The 20,236-nt window shown below is 41.6% G+C and overlaps 1 protein-coding gene across 1 annotated transcript in view; it reads left to right on the forward strand.

The window, feature by feature from the left end:
* The window catches only part of PPP6R2 (protein phosphatase 6 regulatory subunit 2), a 97,587-nt gene that overhangs the window by 54,098 nt on the left and 23,253 nt on the right, over positions 1 to 20,236 (forward strand). Inside the window, exons 17-22 of the mRNA XM_063448359.1 lie at positions 174 to 269; positions 5,861 to 5,918; positions 6,912 to 7,033; positions 7,438 to 7,622; positions 17,401 to 17,557; positions 17,872 to 17,960. Of these exons, the coding sequence (XP_063304429.1) occupies positions 174 to 269; positions 5,861 to 5,918; positions 6,912 to 7,033; positions 7,438 to 7,622; positions 17,401 to 17,557; positions 17,872 to 17,960 (707 nt within the window). The remainder of the gene's footprint in view (positions 1 to 173; positions 270 to 5,860; positions 5,919 to 6,911; positions 7,034 to 7,437; positions 7,623 to 17,400; positions 17,558 to 17,871; positions 17,961 to 20,236) is intronic.

A 20,236-nucleotide genomic window follows, 5' to 3' on the forward strand; every position in this document is an offset into this window, starting at 1 on the left:
ATACCATAGTAAATTCACAGACTCAAGTGAAATGTACATAGGACACACCCTACTTGCACTTTTAATTCAACTGCAGATTTTACTGTTTGTAGTCTCTGTCTGCACTCTGTCATTTAAGCTAGCCTTGTAACAACTGGCATTCTGCTTAGGTCTATATCATTTAATTTGTACAGCTCCTGTATGGCTCCGTATCAGCTTTTTCAAATTCTAAGTAGACCCCACCAGCTGCAACACTCTGGTCTACAGTTCTACTCACATCTTCATAAAAAGCAAGTCATTTTCAACTCTCCCTTATAACACTAGATTGACACATTTTAATAAAATTATTGAAAACATATTTTTTTATATTATATGCAATCAGCCTTTGAGGTAAAATCCCTGCTATATATGTCATGCCTTCAGGCCCATTAATGCCATGCTGCGATTGTCTTTCTTTGCATCAATTTGACACATACAAAAATTAGTGCTTTGGGTGTACCCCTTGCATTTTCTATCTTTACTTTTTATATTGTTTTTAGTAAATATATCATGCTTTTTTTTCTTGCTTTTTATTTTCAAGTTAAGCCAATTTGCTAATCATTTTGCAACTTTCTACCACTTATTGTTATCGAAACCTCCTTTTCTCATTCCCTATATCATCCTTATTCTTCTAGTTTCATCTTGTTCTGTGTTTATTGTTCTTTTCTTTCTTGCTTGAATTCTTTCACTGTGATGTTAATATACTAGCAGCTCAAATTAATTGACTGTAGTGCACCTATAATAGGAATTAATACTGACTATTATCAACTGTCTAATAACACTGCAAAATCTAGTCTACTGTGAATGTTTGTTTAAAATATATATATATATATACCACTGATCTTTTTGGTGTTTAGTTTGTAAAGTATGTCTTTGCTATACTTTAAAGTGTATTTGATAATTGTTTTTATCTTGTGCCAACTACTTCCTTATTGATCCTTAATATGAGATGGCTGTTAAGCCTGGAGTTGGAGGTTTTCTGGCCAATTTAAACTCACCTGACTAGGGGTCAAGATTGATTTTTGATGGAATGGTGCTCCCTCCCAACGTTTACTTAAATCAGTTATTCCTTATGTGATTCTCCTCCCTTGGTGAGCACTCTTTCACAGGCTCATCCACACCTCAATTTCTGGCACAGCACAACCAACTCTTTACTATACCTACCTCCAAGGCTGTTGTCCCCGACCACAAATTTATATAACATGGAACTTACAGAAAATCCACAAAAAGTACTATTTATAGAAGAGATTAAATACATCCATTATAATAGTGCAAGTATTGTAATACATTGCTACACTATAGCATTTTTGAGTCGGGGATAGACAGTCTTGTTACAGAGTCAAACAAATAGTTCAGCAAAAGTCTTTATAGTGCCATAGATGTATTTGTCCATTAACGATACAGGTTCTTTGGTTGTGTGTTTCACTGTATACCAGTGCTTGCTTTGTAAACTTCACCTGTGAAGCAATTGTAGACTAATAAAATCAAACATTCTATGTGGAGATATCCTAGCTGTAATCATACTTGAGCTGAATAATTTGCTTTATTGTCTATTTTGACCCAGTATTTGCAATTCCCTGATTAGTAAATAACACACACACACACACACACACACACACACACACATATATATAGCATATATATCAACTTCCATCAATGACCTATTTATCTCACACTCCCTAAACCTACTTGCACTGACGGAAACATGGCTCTCTCCCTCTGATACTGCTACCCCTGCATCACTATCTTTTGGTGGTCTTCACTTTACCCGCAACCCAAGACAGACTGAAAATAAAGGTGGCGGTATAGGATTTCTACTTTCACCCCATTGCTCTTTTAAAACTTTGCTCCCGGGGGGAGGGAGGTGGGGGGGGGGGGGTGAAAACCCAAAAATGGACTCTAACTACCTGTACAACCTACACCTGCATCGCTGGAAAGATTCGCAAAACAACAGCTGCGGCTTCCATTCCATCCCTTTGTGGCCTGGCGGGAGATGCGGCCGGTCTCTACATCGGGGGCAACCTGGACACTCAGCCCAGCGGCCAATCTTTGCCCCGTATTCCCCCCCCCCCCCTTCCCCGGAGTCCTTCAACTACAAGGGCTGTGGAGGTGCTGCGCGACACGGCAACATGGTGGACGAGAACTCCACGCTGCCCCTACCCGCATTAGGTCTGAGCACCACAGGAATAGGCTGAGTGGACTCTCTTTAACGGGACTAAACAGGCACCCAGACCATGCACTCACCTCCCATTTTGTTGCTAGCCTACACTTAAATACCATGTTTTTTATTTCATAAATCTCTTCACTTACAGCCAGAATTGAGGTCTGCATATTAAGCTAAGATGCCAGCGTAGCTAGGTGGAATTATTTGTACTCTTAAAATCAGTGCTCTCACTTTATGTTTCAAACTGTTATTTTGCAAGCACTGACCTTATTTAGTTTGCATACTCTTCATAACAAGCGTAGATTAAGCGAGTAAATTTAATTGTAATGCGTAACCGATAGTAAACTTTGCTCTGTTTATGCATTTATAAAAAAAATTGTGCACTGCTCAAATGCCATAAATGTAACATCAATGTGAAATATCTATGCTTACAAACGCTATTGTGGCAGAGTGAGCGGTCTTGTCTAACCATGCACTCAAAAATAAAGAATAAAAAAAAAAAAAAACTTTGCTCCCCCCCCATCTTTCCCCAGCTTTGAAATTCACAAAATTCATCTGTTCAAACTTCAAACCCATTTCTGCTACCATAGCAGTCATCCATCGCCCCCCTGATTCCTCTAGTCTGTTCCTTGACCATTTTTATGCTTGGCTTCCCTACTTCCTTTCAAGTAATATCCCTTCCCTAATGCTTGGAGATTTCAATTTTTTTATTAACCCACCTATTACCTATCTATTACCTCCTCCCTTGGCCTATCACAGTTCGTTAATACTCCCACACATGTAGCTGGAAATACCCTCGATCTTATTTTTTCTTATGCATGCACTATCTCAAAGCTCCACAACACTCAATTTTTTTCTCTCTCTGATCACAACCTCTTATCACTTATTCTTGAAAGACCCCTCACCCAACTGAGACTGCTCTTATTAAAGTTACAAATTACCTAATCCTAGCTAAATCCAAAGGCCACTACTCCATACTAATTCTGCTTGACCTCTCTGCTGCCTTTGACACTGTTGATAATGTCCTCCTTCTCCAAACTCTTCAATCCCTCGTCCTCTGTGACACTGTCCTCTCGTGGTTCTCCTCCTATCTCACCCAACGTTTGTTCAGTGTCGCCCTGTCTCTGTTGGAGTCCCCCAAGGATCTGTTCTTGGTCTCCTTCTCTTCTCCCTTAGTCTTCTCCCTTTATACTGCCTCTTTTGGCAAACTCATTAACTCCTGTGGATTCCGCTACCATCTGTATGCCAACGACACCCAGATATATTTCTCCTCCCCTGATCTCTCCCCCGCGGTCTTGCAAATTGTCACTGCTTGCCATTCTTCTATTTATGTTTGGATGTCCTCCCCCTTTCTGAAACGCAATCTCTCTAAAAGCTAAGAGCTTCTTTTTTTTCCCCTACGTAATGCTGATCCTCCTCCTTTCGCTCTCCCTGAAAGTTGATGGTACGTGCATCAAAACATCCTAGCAAGCTCGTTGTGTTGGTGTTATCTTTGATCCTGGCCTTACCTTTGCCCCACATATCTAGTATGTTGCTAAAACCTGTCGATTCCACATTTAAAAATATCGCCCACATCCGCCCCTTTCTTAAGCAAGATGCCAAGGAGCTTGTTCATGCTCTGGTAATCTTTCACATGGATTACTGTAATTATCTTGTTGGTCTCCCCAAAAGCCGAACTGCCCCGCTACCACTGTTAATGAATGCTGCCGCCAGGCTTATCTTTCTCACCCGTCGTTCCTCCCAAACCTCGCCCATCTGTTGATCCTTACACTGCCTTCCTGTATCACATAGGTGTCAATTCAAAATACTAACCCTTACCTATAAAGCTCTAGCCCCTCTTACATTTCTTCCCTGATTCATAGATATGCCCCTTCTCGGTCTCTCTGCTCTGCCGGGGCCGCTGTTTGCACCCTTACTGCTAACTCGCGCTTGCAGAACTTCTCGCGAGTGTCTCCCTTCTCTTGGAAGAGCCTGCCTACCCCCGTCAGATTCTCCCCTAGTCTGTTCAGAAATGCTAATGGACTCCCAGAGTAACTTATCTATACTTACCCAAGTCTGTCTCTTGCTCTCCTAAAGAGCCATATTCCACTCTCTCCTCCAGTTATGCTACTTTTCCACCTTGTTTGGTGGCTGCCACACTTGCTGCACTGTTGTGTATTTGTACCCCACCTCATCTAAACTGTAAGCTTGTTTGAGTAGGGTCCTCATCTACCTATTGTTCCTGTGTCACTGTGTAATTGTCTCATGTATTGTAAATCCCCCCCCCCCCCCCTTTTGTAATATTGTATGGGCTCAAAATTAGTTGGCACTATATAAATACCAATAATAATCATAATAGGTTTTATTTGTTTACCATTATAGGATTCCCATGTACCATTAACACCATTTTAAGTGTTTTCTACTCATTTTGGTTTTTGGCTTCACCATTTGAATATGACCCACAGGCATTTGCGTATGCCCCAAACTGGGAATTTTAAAATCGTAAAGGGATTGTAAATCATGGGTCAAATTTGCTGATTTGGAAATATTGCCCAAAGTGATTTCACTTTTTGCCCTTAAATGTGTAGTTCACTTCGAATATTGCACAGTTACCCATTTAGTGATAGGGTATACATGTCTATTATGTACTTCAGACCACTCAATCTACAGACTGATCTATGAACCCTATTATCATCTGATAAAACTATGTAGATTTTCAGTGACTGTTGGTCTCAAGATTATAAAGCTCCTCCGAACATGGGGAAAAAATTATCCCAAAACTGATCTTTCTCCTTACTTCAAATGATCGACAATACTATATTCTGCATTGCATCCAACTAACTGGCATAGAGAAGCAATCTCTGTTAAAACCACTTTATCTTTTCACAGATACTTATACTGCTGCATATTTTAATACTCTAAAATTCTCCAAATTGTACTTTTTACATTTGGGAGACTTTTATCAGTTACTAGCTAGCCTAACTGATATTTCAGGAGTGTCTTAGTGACATAACTTTTCTTTGTGTGCTTAATGCACCAGCAGCTTCAATATCTAAATGTAGTGTTTATTTTGAATATAAACATATAACTTCCATTTGTTCAATGTTTTCAATCAAGGCTTAAAGGACCACTATAGTGCCAGGAAAACAAACTCGTTTTCCTGGCATTATAGGGTCATTAGGCCCCCCCCCCCCCCCTTCTGGTCCACCCTCCCGCTGGGCTGAAGGGGCTAAAACCCTTTCAGCCACTAACCTTTCTCCAACACCGGGCTCCCTGGACGCTGGGGAACTCTCCACCCCCTGCCGACGTCAGATCCGAATGCGCATGCGCGGCAAGAGCAGCGCACACATTCAAACTGCCCATAGGAAAGCATTACTCAATGCTTTCCTATGGACGTCCAGCGTCTTCTCACTGTGATTTTCACAGTGAGAATTGCGGAAGCGCCTCTAGCGGCTGTCAATGAGAAAGCCACTAGAGGCTGGAATAACCCTCAGTGAAACATAGCAGTTTCTCTGAAACTGCTATGTTTTCAGCTGCAGGGTTAAACTAGAGGGACCTGAGCGGAAGTGGTCTGGGTGCCTATCGTGGTCCTTTAAATGTTTGCTTCACCCGCATACATGTAATGCATATTGTGCAGTTTAATCACTTATAATCACAAATTGCTTTTCGCTGTTAACCTGATTGTATTCTCTGTTTCAGTGCTCCCTTTGACCGCATTGCAGAGATTAATTTCAATATGGAAGCAGATGATGACAATGTATGTATTTTTAATTTATGTTCTTTTTCATTTAACATGCAAATGTCCCTTTTAGAACTGATAAATCCAGTCTGCTGTTGCTGGCTCTACCCATGATCTGCCTGGTTGACTGACATCATCAGAAGTGGTGGTGTGAGACAATCACAATGCTTTCACACTGGATAGCATTGGATTGTCTGAGCTTGTCAAGGAGGCAGATCAGGGCCAGAGCCCGCACAAGCCAAAGCTTGCCCAGTCAGCATTTTACTCCTAGAAATACTTTGAATCAATGCATCTCTATGAGGAAAGTTCAGTGTCTCCATGCAGAGGGTGGAGACACTGAATGGCAGTATTGAAAGTTGTGCGGCACTGCCCCAGGAAGCACCCCTAGTAGCCATCTGAGAAGGGGCCAGTGGAGGTGTCTCTGGGCTGTAATGTAAACGGTGCCTTTTCTCTGTAGACTGTAGTTGTTCTGGTGACTATAGAGTCCCTTTAAGTAAAAAATCTGGAACATAAGAATAAAACGTACCAATAATCTAGCACTGTGCGAGATTGGTACACACTGTCCCGACTTCATGCCCCATTACTCCTTTCCTTTCCATGGTCTAAACAAATACTTCTCAGATAGGCATTTGATTGGACCGATTTCCATGTTGATGACAGAGATTTAATTTTTGCACAGAATTAACATTAGGTTCCATACTGCGTAAGTCACTTGTTCTGGGGGTGTAACTTGTTCCCTGCACAAAATTGCAGATTTCTCTGCATGTGTAGCGTTTCAAGCAGAAAGGCTTCACATACAGATTCCTTCCTCCATGACCACTTCTAAAAGAAGTAGTAGTTATAGTGGTTAAAGTAACTACTAAGGAGAAAACAAATAAACACAGTGCTGTTGGTGCAAATTATAACTTTTAAGGGCTCTCATACAATCTGTTCTGCCCAAACCACTACAATTAAGATTTTCAATCTATGTCGATAGTGATTGCTTCACAATACACTGCTATCTGTCTGCAGCCTAATGCCACCCTGTTTGAAGCCTGTTGTAGTGAGCGCATCCAGCAATTTGATGATGAAGAGGAGGATATTTGGGAGGAAAAAGAAATTGGTTATGGTACTCAAGTCAAATCTAGAATGCGGTAAGTGAAGTTTTAAAACATGTCATTTACTTATTACTTACATAGCTTAGCAAGGCTTTACCTTCTTTAGTGTAAGTAGATCAAGATGCTAGTATATATAAATGTATTCCCACACAAAGTAAGAAGCTACTGGCTTACTTGGCATTTAATCACAGTGTAATGGGTTAAAATGACACGTGCTTATTCAATTATTACCGTTACTTCTAAGTATTACTAGTACCAGGCTTCAGGAACCCAAAAAATCTCAGCAGGTACTAAAAATATTGTAATATTTATGTATTCAGGGCTTACAATTTCCACTCTCCAGTGGCAAGTAGTATACCATGAACTCTCCAAGCTCTGTAGAGGCAATTACATTTTAAGATTGTGTATTATGTTTTCCTGAATCTTTTCCGGGGTTGCAGGTTTGGAGTATCTCAGTCTTCAGAAGATTCATCACGTAGTGACATGGACAATGGAGAGCCAACTGGCAGCCCGGCATCTGATGAGGAGGAAGATGTGGAGGAAGGACGTGATGTAGAAACACCTCCAGCCCTTAGTCCAATCAGCAGCAGTCCTCCCACACAGGATCCCCCTCCTAATTCTGAAGGTGAGAAATTAGCTTACAAAGCATAAACATTGTTCTTGACAAATATTATAGAATGTTTAAAGGCAGTCCAGTAAGGTCCATGTTTTTAAAGTGGCACTACCGATCCTATTTTATGTAGTGGAAGTCTTACAGGGTTATTCACTTAAAAAGGACCACTATAGGCACGCAGACCACTTCAGCTCAATGAAGTGGTCTGGGTGCCAGGTCCATCTAAGGTTAAGACAGAAATTACAGAATAAAAAAGGTGAACAGCGCTAATAGTAGGGAAGGTACATACGTAATTGGAATATTAGCCAGTGGTGTAGCTTAAAAGAAAAAAACAGAATACAATAATAGTGCAATATGTCATAGCATAGAGTGGACAATAATGGAATGTTGAATCCACACTCACACTTTAAAGAGCTATATAAGCTATATTTCAAGGGCCTGGACGGAATAATCCCCGTTTAAGGATTTCTTGATGTGAAGTGTCCCTGGTAGGCTTATAGATGCAGATGTTCGTAATATGCCTTTTGATAAAGCCTCGGCGAAACGCGTCAAGTGAGGAAGAACACAGACTTTTTTACTCTGACTGGTTTTTAGAAGTTTGTATTTTCACTTTTTAATATTGTTGGAATAAAGTATATATATATTTTATATATATCCAGTCACTCCTTTGTCCTACTTCCTATCTACTATTTTTTTTTTTTTTGCTGCTACATCTGGGTCCACCACATACCTAGGTGGGTAATTGTTCCACCTGAAGCTTTCCACACTAGAGCAGGTCCTTGCTCTAGTATATGTAAGTAGGTTAATCCCTTTTGTTTCAAATTTATACCTACATACTGTACCATATGGTGTATTTTATTTGTTTTTCATATTACGAACGTCTGCATCTATAAGCCTACCAGGGACACTTCACATCAAGAAATCCATAGACGGGGATTATTCCGTCCAGGCCCTTGAAATCAAGCTTATATAGCTCTTTAAAGTGTGAGTGTGGATTCAACTTTCTATTATTGTCCACTCTATTGCTATGACATATTGCACTATTATTGTATTCCGTTTTTTCTTTTAAGCTACACCACTGGCTAATATTCCAATTACGTATGTACCTTCCCTACTATTAGCGCTGTTCACCTTTCACCTTGAATTGCACCACACTAACAGAAAGAGAGCACTTATTTTTGTTTTTTTATACCATCTAAGGTTAACCCTGCAGCTGTAAACATAGCAGTTTCAGAGAAACTGCTATGTTTACAATATGGTTAATCCAGCCTCTAGTGACTGTCTCATTGACAGCTGCTTGAGGCGCTTCCACGCTTCTCACGGTGAAAATCACAGTGAGAAGACGCTCACGTCCATAGGAAAGCATTGAGAAAGGCTTTCCTATGGACTGATTGAATGCGCGCGCGGCTCTTGCCGCACATGCGCATTCGGCGGATGACGTCGGAAGAGGGAGGAGAGTCCCCAGCGCCGAGGGAGCCCGGCACTGAAGAAAGGTAAGCGTTTAACCCATTCCTCCCCCTTCAGCCCAGCGGGAGTGAGGCCAAGAGGGTGGGGTGGGGGGTCTAAAGACCCTATAGAGCAAGGAAAACGAGTTTGTTTTCCTGGCACTATAGTGGTCCTTTAAGTTAGAATTTTTTGAAATTCAAAGTGAATTTCAAATTTAAGGCCAAAATATCTGAACTAGAAGCATAGCTGACTTGTAGAATTTTTCTATTTTATGATGTTGTTTTTGGACTTGTGTATGCTTGTATGTGTGTATGAGCAGTTTCTGTATCCACATTTTACCCAAAAAGCTGCTAATTTCTCTCATGTATATTTATTGTACTAGAATTGCAATGGAATTCCAAACTGTGCCACTTTAAGTTTGATAAAGCTATTGGCAACAAAACACAACTTACAACTTAAAGGGATGCTCCACTGCCCAAATAATAATAAAAAAAATAAATAAATCGGGGGGGCGTGGCTTAGCGGCGAATGAGAACAGTCGCCTGAGCACGGAGCTCTCCCGCCGACGGGTGCCACAGCGAGGAAATACAGCATTTACTTACCGGCAACCGGGCCCAAAACGAAGGTACACCTCCACAATACCATGTCCTCTAAAAACACCAAAAAATTTCGGCAGAAAACGCTCCAACTGCATGTAGCAGCGTCGCCGAAAAGTGGAGCAGCGGAACAAAATGGCGCCGGCCGGCCTCAAACCCCAGCCGCATGTGCAACACTGGGTGAGTCTAATCATGCCACAGACAACATGCACACTCCGGTCACCAATGCCTCCATACATGACATGCTCTCTAGCTTTCAAGACTCCTTTAAAACAGACTTACAACAAGTTGCTGCAGAAATCAGGGCAGACATACATGCACTGGGTGAAAGGACAGCTCGCCTGGAGGAACAGGCAGAGGAAATAATTGATGCACATAATGGCCTATCTGAAGCCCATACAGCACTCTGCGAAAAAGTTCAACGCCTAGAAGCTAAAATTGCAGACCACGAAGATAGAGACCGCCGTAACAACATTCGAATACGGGGAGTGCCAGAATCAATCAGCTCCCAGGAACTGTCCCAATATGTGCAAGATCTCTTTAAGGCATATGTCCCTACTCTGACTGACAGTGAACTGATCTTGGATAGAACACACCGTCTCCCCAAGCCAAAGCATCTGCCAACAACGGTTCCGAGAGATGTTATTACACGCATTCATTATTTTACCACGAAAGAGCGCATCATGCAGGCATCCAGACGTCAGACACAACCTCCTGAGCAATTCTCCCAAATTAAATTGTTTATTGACTTATCCTCTGCAACCATGATCAAACGGCGCTCCTTTGCGCACATTACAGCCGCCCTAAGGGCAGCGGAGGTGCAATATAAATGGGGCTTCCCGACTAAACTACTGGTCAAACGAAATGGCATAGAAAACCAGATCCTCGATCCAGAATCGGGCACGAAACAGCTGCAAGATTGGAACATCCCTCTACCCGATGTCCACCTCCGATCCACAGAAAACGGATCTACAATCAAACTCCACAACGAGTGGCAGAAAAGGCCGCGCTCCACGAGTTCACACAGCTACCACAGGAAGGCCCAAGACACTTAACTATCCATGGACTGTACTGCATATATAACGGACAGGTCGTATACATAAACTATACTCACACATATCTTTTCCTTATTCTACCATGCCGGACTCCTAGATTACTCGCACCTGTCGAGAGCTCGCCTACGACACTTAACAACCGTTTTTACCTTTGTTGTTGTTAAAACTGATATCCAGTTTCTTTACCCACCCCCAAGTGGCTGCTATTCAGAGCCACTAGAGAACCCGTTGTAATTGACACTGCACTACCAGGGCGCAGTGAACGGAATAATGTACATAGTTGACCTAAGGTCCAAGTGTTTATTGATTTTTATTTTCCTTTTGCTTATTATTTCTTTCAAACTCAGGCCCACGGATAATAAGTCCCATGCCGCTGCCACCAGCCGGCCCCATAGACAGGGGGATGACCGTAACAAAAAGACTCCCCAGCTATCAGAACCAGCCACAACCAAACCCACCACCTAGATGGCACTCAAAATATGCTCCCTGAATGCCAAAGGGTTAAATTCCCCTCATAAACGCCGCTTAGCCTTACGCGAAGCCAAATCACTGGGTGCCCATGTAATGCTGTATCAAGAAACCCATTTTTTATGGAGTAAACGACCGAAATTTAATTCCCCACAGTACCCCGTAGATTTTCACTCCTGCTACTCCGCGAAAAAGAGAGGAGTATCAATCCTCATCAGTAAAGAAGTGGCCTTCTCCTTGATACGCAAAATAGGGGATAAGCAGGGACGCTATCTAATCCTACAATGCTCTTTGAATAACAATGTGTACACTATAATTAATGTCTATGGTCCTAATGTTAATCAAGGTGATTTTGTTGATGTTTTGATGGGATTGATGTCTGCTCACTCACTAGGGGAAGTAATAATAGGGGGTGACTCGAACTTTTTGTTGGATAGCGACTTAGACTCCTCGGGAGGCACGAAACTGACCGCACAAACACTAAAGAGCAGGTCTAAGTTGACCACGGCAATACGCAACAAATTAAATGCACACAACCTCGTAGACCCGTGGCGAATTAATCATCCCACGGAAAGAGACTATACATGCCATACCGCAGCCCATAATAGCTACTCGAGAATTGATAGATTCCTAATACACTCTTCTTCCCTTCTGAAAGTTGAACATACCGAAATAGGATTAATCACTTGGTCTGATCATGCCCCTATTACATTACACTTCAGAGAACAATTCCCAACCACAGGAAAGGCTAGCTGGAGACTAAATGAACGACTACTAACAGACCCTGACATTGTCAAACAAATAGAACAAGATTTACAGTTTTATTTTAAAGAGAACAAGACTCCGGATTCTCCTCTCCCCCAAATCTGGTTAGCACACAAAGCCTTCATAAGAGGCTGTTTAATAAAGCATGCTAGCTTTGCAAAAAAAAAAAGGCTCGCAGCATATACGGCCATACTTTCCGAATTAACCGCCCTAACACACTCGAACAAGCACTTGCCCACAGCGACTACCCACGCTAAACTATTATCATTACAATCACAATTACGAGATCTAGAATTAGCGAAAACGACCTTTCTCACGCACAGGCACAAACATGGCTTTTTTGCAGCGGGTAATAAAGCCGGAGCCAAGCTGGCCGCCCAATTAAAACAGAGAGCTGCTAGCTCCAAGATAGCATCCATAAAAAACCCCAAAGGTGCCACCATTCTAAACCCACAAGGAATAGTAGACGAATTTGCACACTATTACGAAAAACTCTACAACCTGAAAGATGACCAACAGACCATCCACCCCTCCAGGGCAGACATTGACACCTTCTTATTAGACATAGACCTCCCAACTCTATCTATCTCAGACGCAGAACAACTAGATAAGCCCTTCACATTAGAAGAGATCACTTCAGTGGTCTCCGCACTCCCACCACACAAATCTCCAGGCCCTGATGGTCTATCTAATATATATTACCGTACTTTCCTACCCACGTTAATTCAACCTCTCCAGGCGATATTCAATCACTGCAGAGAAGACGGAGCATTGCCTGAAGAGGTGACAATGGCACACATATCCACACTTCCTAAACCAGGCAAAAGCAAAGACCAATGTAAGAACTTCAGGCCTATTTCACTGCTTAATAGTGATGCCAAAATCTACGCCAAACTGTTTAGCGAACGGCTGGCACCGCTCCTACAAAAATTAGTGCATAATGACCAGTCGGGATTCGTCAGGGGTAGACAGGGCTCCGACAATTCAAGGAAAGTACTAAATATCATAGCGGGAATGGAAAAGGAATGCCTCGGAGGTCTTTTCCTGGCGTTAGACGCCGAAAAAGCCTTCGATAGGCTAAACTGGCAGTACATGACGGAGGTACTACGCAAATATAAATTCCCCGAAAAGACTATCAGGGGAATAATGGCGCTATACGCGAAACCTAGCGCTAGAGTCTCTCATGGTGGCTTCCTATCGCGAATGTTCCACATAACAAATGGGACACGTCAGGGATGCCCATTATCCCCTTTACTATACATACTTTCCCTAGAACCATTAGCTTGGAAGATAAGGCAACACCACTCCATATCAGGCATCAAACTGAAAGACAAGGAATACTGTCTAGCGATGTTCGCAGACGACATCTTTGTTACTATATCACATCCTGAACAATCATTACCCCAACTGCTGGCACTACTGACCAACTTCGGTACAGTCTCTTACTACCGCCTCAACAAAGAAAAAACACAAGCCCTACCGATCAACTTACCAAGCCCGGCAGTAGCTGCGCTTAAAAATTCCTTTGACCTGGACTGGAGGTCGACATCTATAACGTATTTAGGAGTTAAAATCGCCACCTCTATTAGCAATATAATAAAACTCAATTACAAACCCCTCATACATATGTGCAATACAGAATTGCACAAATGGAAAAACGCAAAAATGTCATGGCTAGGCCGTGTAAATGCCTATAAGATGATGCTCCTACCGAGGTTATTGTATATATTCCGCATGCTTACAATAGAGGTCCCAACTGTAATCTTTAAAATATTGCAGACCACTTGTAGCTCCTTCATTTGGGGAGGCAAGAGACCCAGATTACCCCTGGGCCTTTTACAGCAGACAACAAAAAGGGGAGGAATAGGACTACCTAACATTGGACTTTATTACAAAGCCTCTCTACTCGCAACGACCATCCACCTACACGCTCAGAGAGGAACAACACAGTGGGTGGATATGGAACAAGATCAGGTCCGACACACATCCCTAACTAATTACATGTGGACACCACGCTCCATAAGAGGCCCTAAAGTAGATCTTTACCCTACCACAAAAGCATCGATCAGAGTATGGGATCTCTACATGTCCTCCCTGGGCTGGAAGAAGCTCTTCCATCCAGAAGCCCCCCTAACCGCACTTCAAGCGGTGAACCCCACAATCCCTCTAGCTAGATGGTCACGGTTGGGCATATCCCAAATTCATAAAATATGTAAAGGTCAACAAATCATGGACTTCCCCGATATACAAGCTAAATGGGGAATCCCAGAAAAGGATATCTTCCCCTACTTACAATTGAAACATACTATAACAGCCCACGTTCAGACTATACCACCCACCTCACTTGCCACTACAATTGCAGCCAGATTAATACCTCACAGATGTTGGATTGCCCCAATGAAACCCAAAGCCCTCTCACTTTGCTATAAGGCATTGCTAGAATTAGTACCACAGAAACCGCTGGCATGCAAACAACATTGGGAATCAGAGGGGGGAACCACATTAACTGAGGAGGAGTGGCTTCTTGCCCTCAATGGGATCAGAAAATGGACCAAGTGTCACTCACATATTGAAGCACACCGCAAATTACTTTATAGGTGGTATATGACTCCCGATAGACTACACAAAATATATCCAGAGGTCTCGGCCAAATGCTGGAGATGCGATATAGACGAAGGGACTTTGCCACACATATGGTGGAAATGTGGGGGGATACAACCGCTCTGGGGGGACGTTCAAACCCTACTAACTGAACTCGCAATTCCCAACTTTCCTATGGACATGGCATCCTGTCTGCTATTGCGATTTCCCGATAACACCTACCGGAAACATACCCAACTAATAGGTATAATCCTCATGGCTGCCAGACACCTAATTGCCTTAAATTGGAAATCACACAGGTGCCCAAATAAACAACAACTAATAGATACGGTCCAACAATTCTATATCTATGAGAAAATGTCCACCGAGTCCACTAAAGCCACAGAAGAGTTTAGAGAGGTATGGGAGGTTTGGAATAGGTGGTATAGGGGAAGGAAGCCTTAGAGACATAAGAGGTACTAAAAGAGGGACTGGTGCTAGTAAGGGACTTTTATACCCCGACAGGAAATAACCTACATAACAACATTAAAGTGGAATCTCCGTGGTTGTCTGAAAAACTGTTTGTGTAAATACATTTGTTGAGTTATTTTACATATTACCATATATCTTACTGAAGGAAATAACTGACAACCACAGTACATTGAGAATGAAATGGTACACTATACATGAAAACTGACATGGATAATGTGAATTGTTACTAACCACTGTAATACCCAAACCATGCGTCTTCTGTATACTCAGTTCTGTTTGTCATATGAACCAACTATGTACTGAATTCATAAACTTGAAAACCTTCAATAAAAACTAAATATTAAAAAAAAAAAATAAATAAATCATTGTTTATGAGATAAACCCTCAAATGAAAACATGCAAGCTTATAATTACTTATTTTTAAATTAAGGATATATCTAAAAAACACTTTTAAAGTTGCAGATTTCTTATCGGCAGTCTTTGCAAGCTCCCCCCTTCTAACCACCTTTCCATGGCTCTCCAATTACAGACTTCCCAATACAGCTCAATGATAAGTTTTTGCACGGCACCTGCTCTGGGCAATTGCTGCATCTTGAGATTAGTTCCCCTGAAGCTAAACAACCAAGAAGTAATAGGACAGTTTGTCTGACAGCCATGGGGTGTAACAAGGTTAATTTATGAAAGTACCAATTTCTATTCTAAAGTCTGCACTTTTTTAAATTAAAAAGAAGAGGACACACTCTTCACACATAAAGCACTTCTTAAAATGCAAAAAAAACAATGGTTGAAATATTCTTTTAAAGCATATAGTGCACTGTCTGTATTAAGTAATTGGAGAAATTATTATCCAAGAAAGTTACCATTGAAGTGCTTTTTAAAAATCTGCTTGTGCCATGTAACACATGTTAGCATCTTTTGAGTTGTTTTTTTGTTTTGTTTGAAATAACAAAGGGAAGAACGCCCTGTGAATGACAAGTAATACCCGTACAAAACAGTTATACTTTTTATATATAGAAATATGACTCAAAACGAAATAGAGCAAGGCAGCCCCTGCATGAAAAAAAATAGGCCTCTTTGTTGTGGGAGGGAATAACCAGTTGGGAGACATCTATTTATGAATGAGATACTTGTGAAACTACAATTAAATAGAATCAAAGTTAAAAAAAAATCCACAAAATATGAAGAGCTTAAAACCTGCATCATCACGTAACATAAAATAGGAAAACCATAGTTCTGTGCCAAAATACCTTGTGTCAGCTAGATGGGACAGTGTCCAGGGCAAGAGAAATCACCTAATATCTATTAATGGGAAAAAGGAAGAAAGCACTCCCAGCCATTCATTGCACTCATCATTGGTAGACTTGACAACGTGTGTCTGATTCCTTTATACATCCGGTACTCAAAATTTCCACTCGCCATTGTCTAGTGAAAATTCAGCCCTGGTGAGTGTGCCATGGATCCTACAGACTTGTAGTGGCAAGTAACTGTAAGGCCTGTCTAGTAGCTAAGTGCTTTACATTTTGAGCCCTATGTATGCGGAGTAGAGCAAGCCACCGGTTATAGATGATTGTTAAGAAAGGAGCTCGAAGGAGACCAGTCTTTGTGCCTATAAGGTACTATGCTATACTGTACTGGTGCTTCTATATGTAGGCAGACACATTTGATGCACCTTTCCCCACTTTCTTCAATTTTGGCTTAGTCAGCAGTGCCACCCTGTTAGCACACCATGTTGCTGTTCATGTATGAAGATGGCTTTCTGTGACCGTGGTTACCCAATAGCATGCTATGTTTTCACACTTCTGTCATACATTTGCATAAGATACTCCCTAAATATCTAGTCTAAAACACTCGGTGTCGCTGGCGAAAGTCAGAGAGGAATCGGTGGACTTTATTTTGGAACTTGTAGCCATAAATGCCAGTAATAATATTAGTGATGTAGCAGACTGTAAAGTGTCTTTTCAGCAGACCCAACCCTAAGTAGTCACAGCAGTCTCCTGAGGTTACTCCTACTGGTCCACAAGGGGAGAAGCAGCTCCTCAAATGAATCCTGAATGTTGAGGGATGCTGGGGAAAAAAGATGGGAATAATTGCTTGTGGGGGTTCCAGATATTTTTCTTCACTGGGGCCTCTACTCATATGTTTCAGATCAGAAAATGCAAATATAATTTTTTTCTCTCCTGCAGGTCTTTGTGATTTAACAGCTTCATGTGTAATTGTTTCCTGCACAATCTGGACTTCTTTATGAAGTTGTTTTTCTCTTTTTACTTGTTCATCCATCCACCAGTAACTACTAAACTTTAAACAGTTGTAGTGAAACAAGTTATATCAGATTTTAAGCCCATCATTCCATTATTGCCATGTTACACTTTGTTCTGTCTTTTGAGTTAGGCTGGACTGCTGTGTTTGAACCTGTGAATTCCAAACCCCCAGCTCCCTGCGTAGCTCTGGATGTGGGCTCCAATGTATGGGATGCACCTGTCCCTGAGACATCAACTCCGGAAGAAAAAGGATGGGCCAAGTTTACAGACTTTCAGCCTTTCTGTTGGTGAGTTCTTGCCATTTAACACTTGGTTATGGCTTTTATTTTTGTTGTCTTCAAGAGAGTCCTTATGGATCCACATAGAATAAGTTAATTCTATTTTGCATGTCTTGCTGATTTTTAATTACTGCTGAGATTACCATGATTTTCATTTTTATTTCTGTAAATACTAATAATTCTGCAGCGCATAAATGCATAATTTTAAGCTTTTATATTCTATGGGAAAATTGAGTACACCTGTCATTAAGCAGTCTCGTGGTATTACATTTGCATTAACATTACTAACCATATTACTATGTTTTTGTGTTTTTTTTCTTTAGCTCTGAGTCAGGGCCACGTTGCAGTTCTCCTGTGGATACTGAAAGCAGTGGCTCAGAGGGACACACCAAACACAGTCAAGATAAGTTTTGTAAGTGTAAAGTGGCGCCATAATGTGAGAAGCAGAGTAGAGAAGTGGTAGATCTGCCTTTAAATAAATACTTTAGAAATCCTAATTTGTGTCACTTCAGCATAAGGCACACATTTGTACTAACCTGAACCTGCTTTGTTGGCCATGCAGATTATTTAAATATTGTTAGTAAGTTGCAGGTATGACATCCAATGTAAAAGTGCAACTGTGCATGCTTTATATATCCACAATATTACATAGCAATTTTTAAAATAGGTATAATACTTAACTGCCATTATAACTTATACATCCCTACTCCCCCCAACAATATATACAGGTCATATTTACATGTCTACTTTGCACCTGAATTTATTTAGTGCGGGTGAAAAGTAGACATATTTTTAGACACTTTTTAGTAAATATATCCCTAATAAAAAAATGCATTCATTTTATTATGCATTTTTCATACATCTAAAAAATAAAATAAAAAGCTTGCAAATGCTTCATTATCTAGTGCCACAAAACTCATTTGTATGTTTAATTCGTGATAGGGGTTCATTAATGATCCAAGCACCAGGCATGCAGAGTTTATCCGGAGAATGGCACCCTCAAGTAGTAGTTGTGGATTACAGTTTGCCTTTTTCAAGCCTTATAATAATTATCTATGATATGACTTACATATGCTACTAGCTTATTAAATGAAAATATTAAGAGTTTTCAGTTTTAAGTATGACTGTTTTCATTAATTTACTCTACCGCATAATTGTCATCTATATTAATTTACACACATTGTTCATAGTAAATACGTGTTTCTTAGGCACACCCTTATATTCACAGAATACTTGTTCATTAGATTGGAAAATCACAAATCTATTGCCAAAGGTTATTACATAACATTAACTTAAATTATACTGAAACATTTAGGAAAGACCTATAACTGTAATGACATAATAATGGCTCATGACATTATGGACTTTAAGTTGGAATTCAGTGTCTTGCACCAGCAAACCTCCCCAACATTCCCAAATATATCCAAAAATAGCCAATAAGAGAATTTGCTCAGAATTAAACATTGCCATCCGGTATACACAGGTAGAATAACAAAACAAATTACACATTTATATCCATACCAGAATGCTATATTTAGTTTTACCCTTATAAATGTATATACCATACAAAAATAAAAATGGTGGAATGTGGGGAGACAATCCAGGGATATGAATAAACCAATCCATATCTTGTATAAATAATAAAAGGTGTCTAACATATAATGTGTTAAGTGACTCCTCTCGACTCTCCATGAATGACATTTTGTAAAAACGCCATTTTGATATTTGCAGAATACAAGTTCATTAGCTCTAGATTTTATGGACTACTTCACAAGTATTCTAAAATGTTTGTTTAGAAATCTTTTTAAATCAAGAAGTGTTGACCCAAGTGTTTTGTAGTAAAACAAAAGTGAAATATTCCGATTGAGGGGGCGGAGCCTAGCAGCCTGGCTGAACGGACGCATACTGGTGGAGCACCTCACAAAAAAAGCCTGAAATAAGCCTAAATAGCAACATTAAGCCCTAAAACTGCCTACCCTTCAGCCCCCGAACAGAGGGCTTACCACAGAGGAAGCGCACCCGCAAGGCCGTGGCAAACCACAGCGACACCGTACCGGGGATCGACCTGAGGCCTACAAGCGGCCTACTGGCTGTTGCCAAATTACTTGGAGGTCTCCCTGACACACTCTCACCTCCCCCCCCGCCGGAGAGGGATATCCCGGCTCAAGCCTCGGCACGGCAACACAAACGACTCACCGACACTGCCGGTCTGGTGTGCCACATCATGGCGGACGCCACGTGCCAGCCAGAACAAAGATCCTCACTGCCACCACTCTCGGAGCGGCTGGACCGACTGCTAGCTGCTTTATGGGCAAAGCTCTCCGCTCCAGCAGAGACAAAGCAGCAACAACCTAACAGGTCACCAAGCTACAACCCGCGGCTCCAGGAGGGGGCCAAACTAAAGCCTGGAAGGCTGGGAGGAGAAGGCGGGAAATCCGACGCAAGCCTCAATGGGTCGGCAACAGACCACCAGCGGTGAGTCACCCAACTAAAAGGCGACATACCCCAGGTCTGCCCGCTTACACCCCCCCTTCCCCCAAGGTGATCACTACCCCTCCCAAGCAAAGAAACCTCGGCGGTGACCTACAGACCACCAGACACAACTCAGCTCAGGGCCTCTGCTCAAAAAGGAAGGGGCGCGAGAGGGGATCTCCTTACCAAACTGCCCTGACAGAGCATTCCAGCCAC

The sequence above is a fragment of the Pelobates fuscus genome, chromosome 3 (genome assembly GCF_036172605.1).
Source record: "Pelobates fuscus isolate aPelFus1 chromosome 3, aPelFus1.pri, whole genome shotgun sequence".
Classification (NCBI taxonomy): Eukaryota; Metazoa; Chordata; class Amphibia; order Anura; family Pelobatidae; genus Pelobates; species Pelobates fuscus.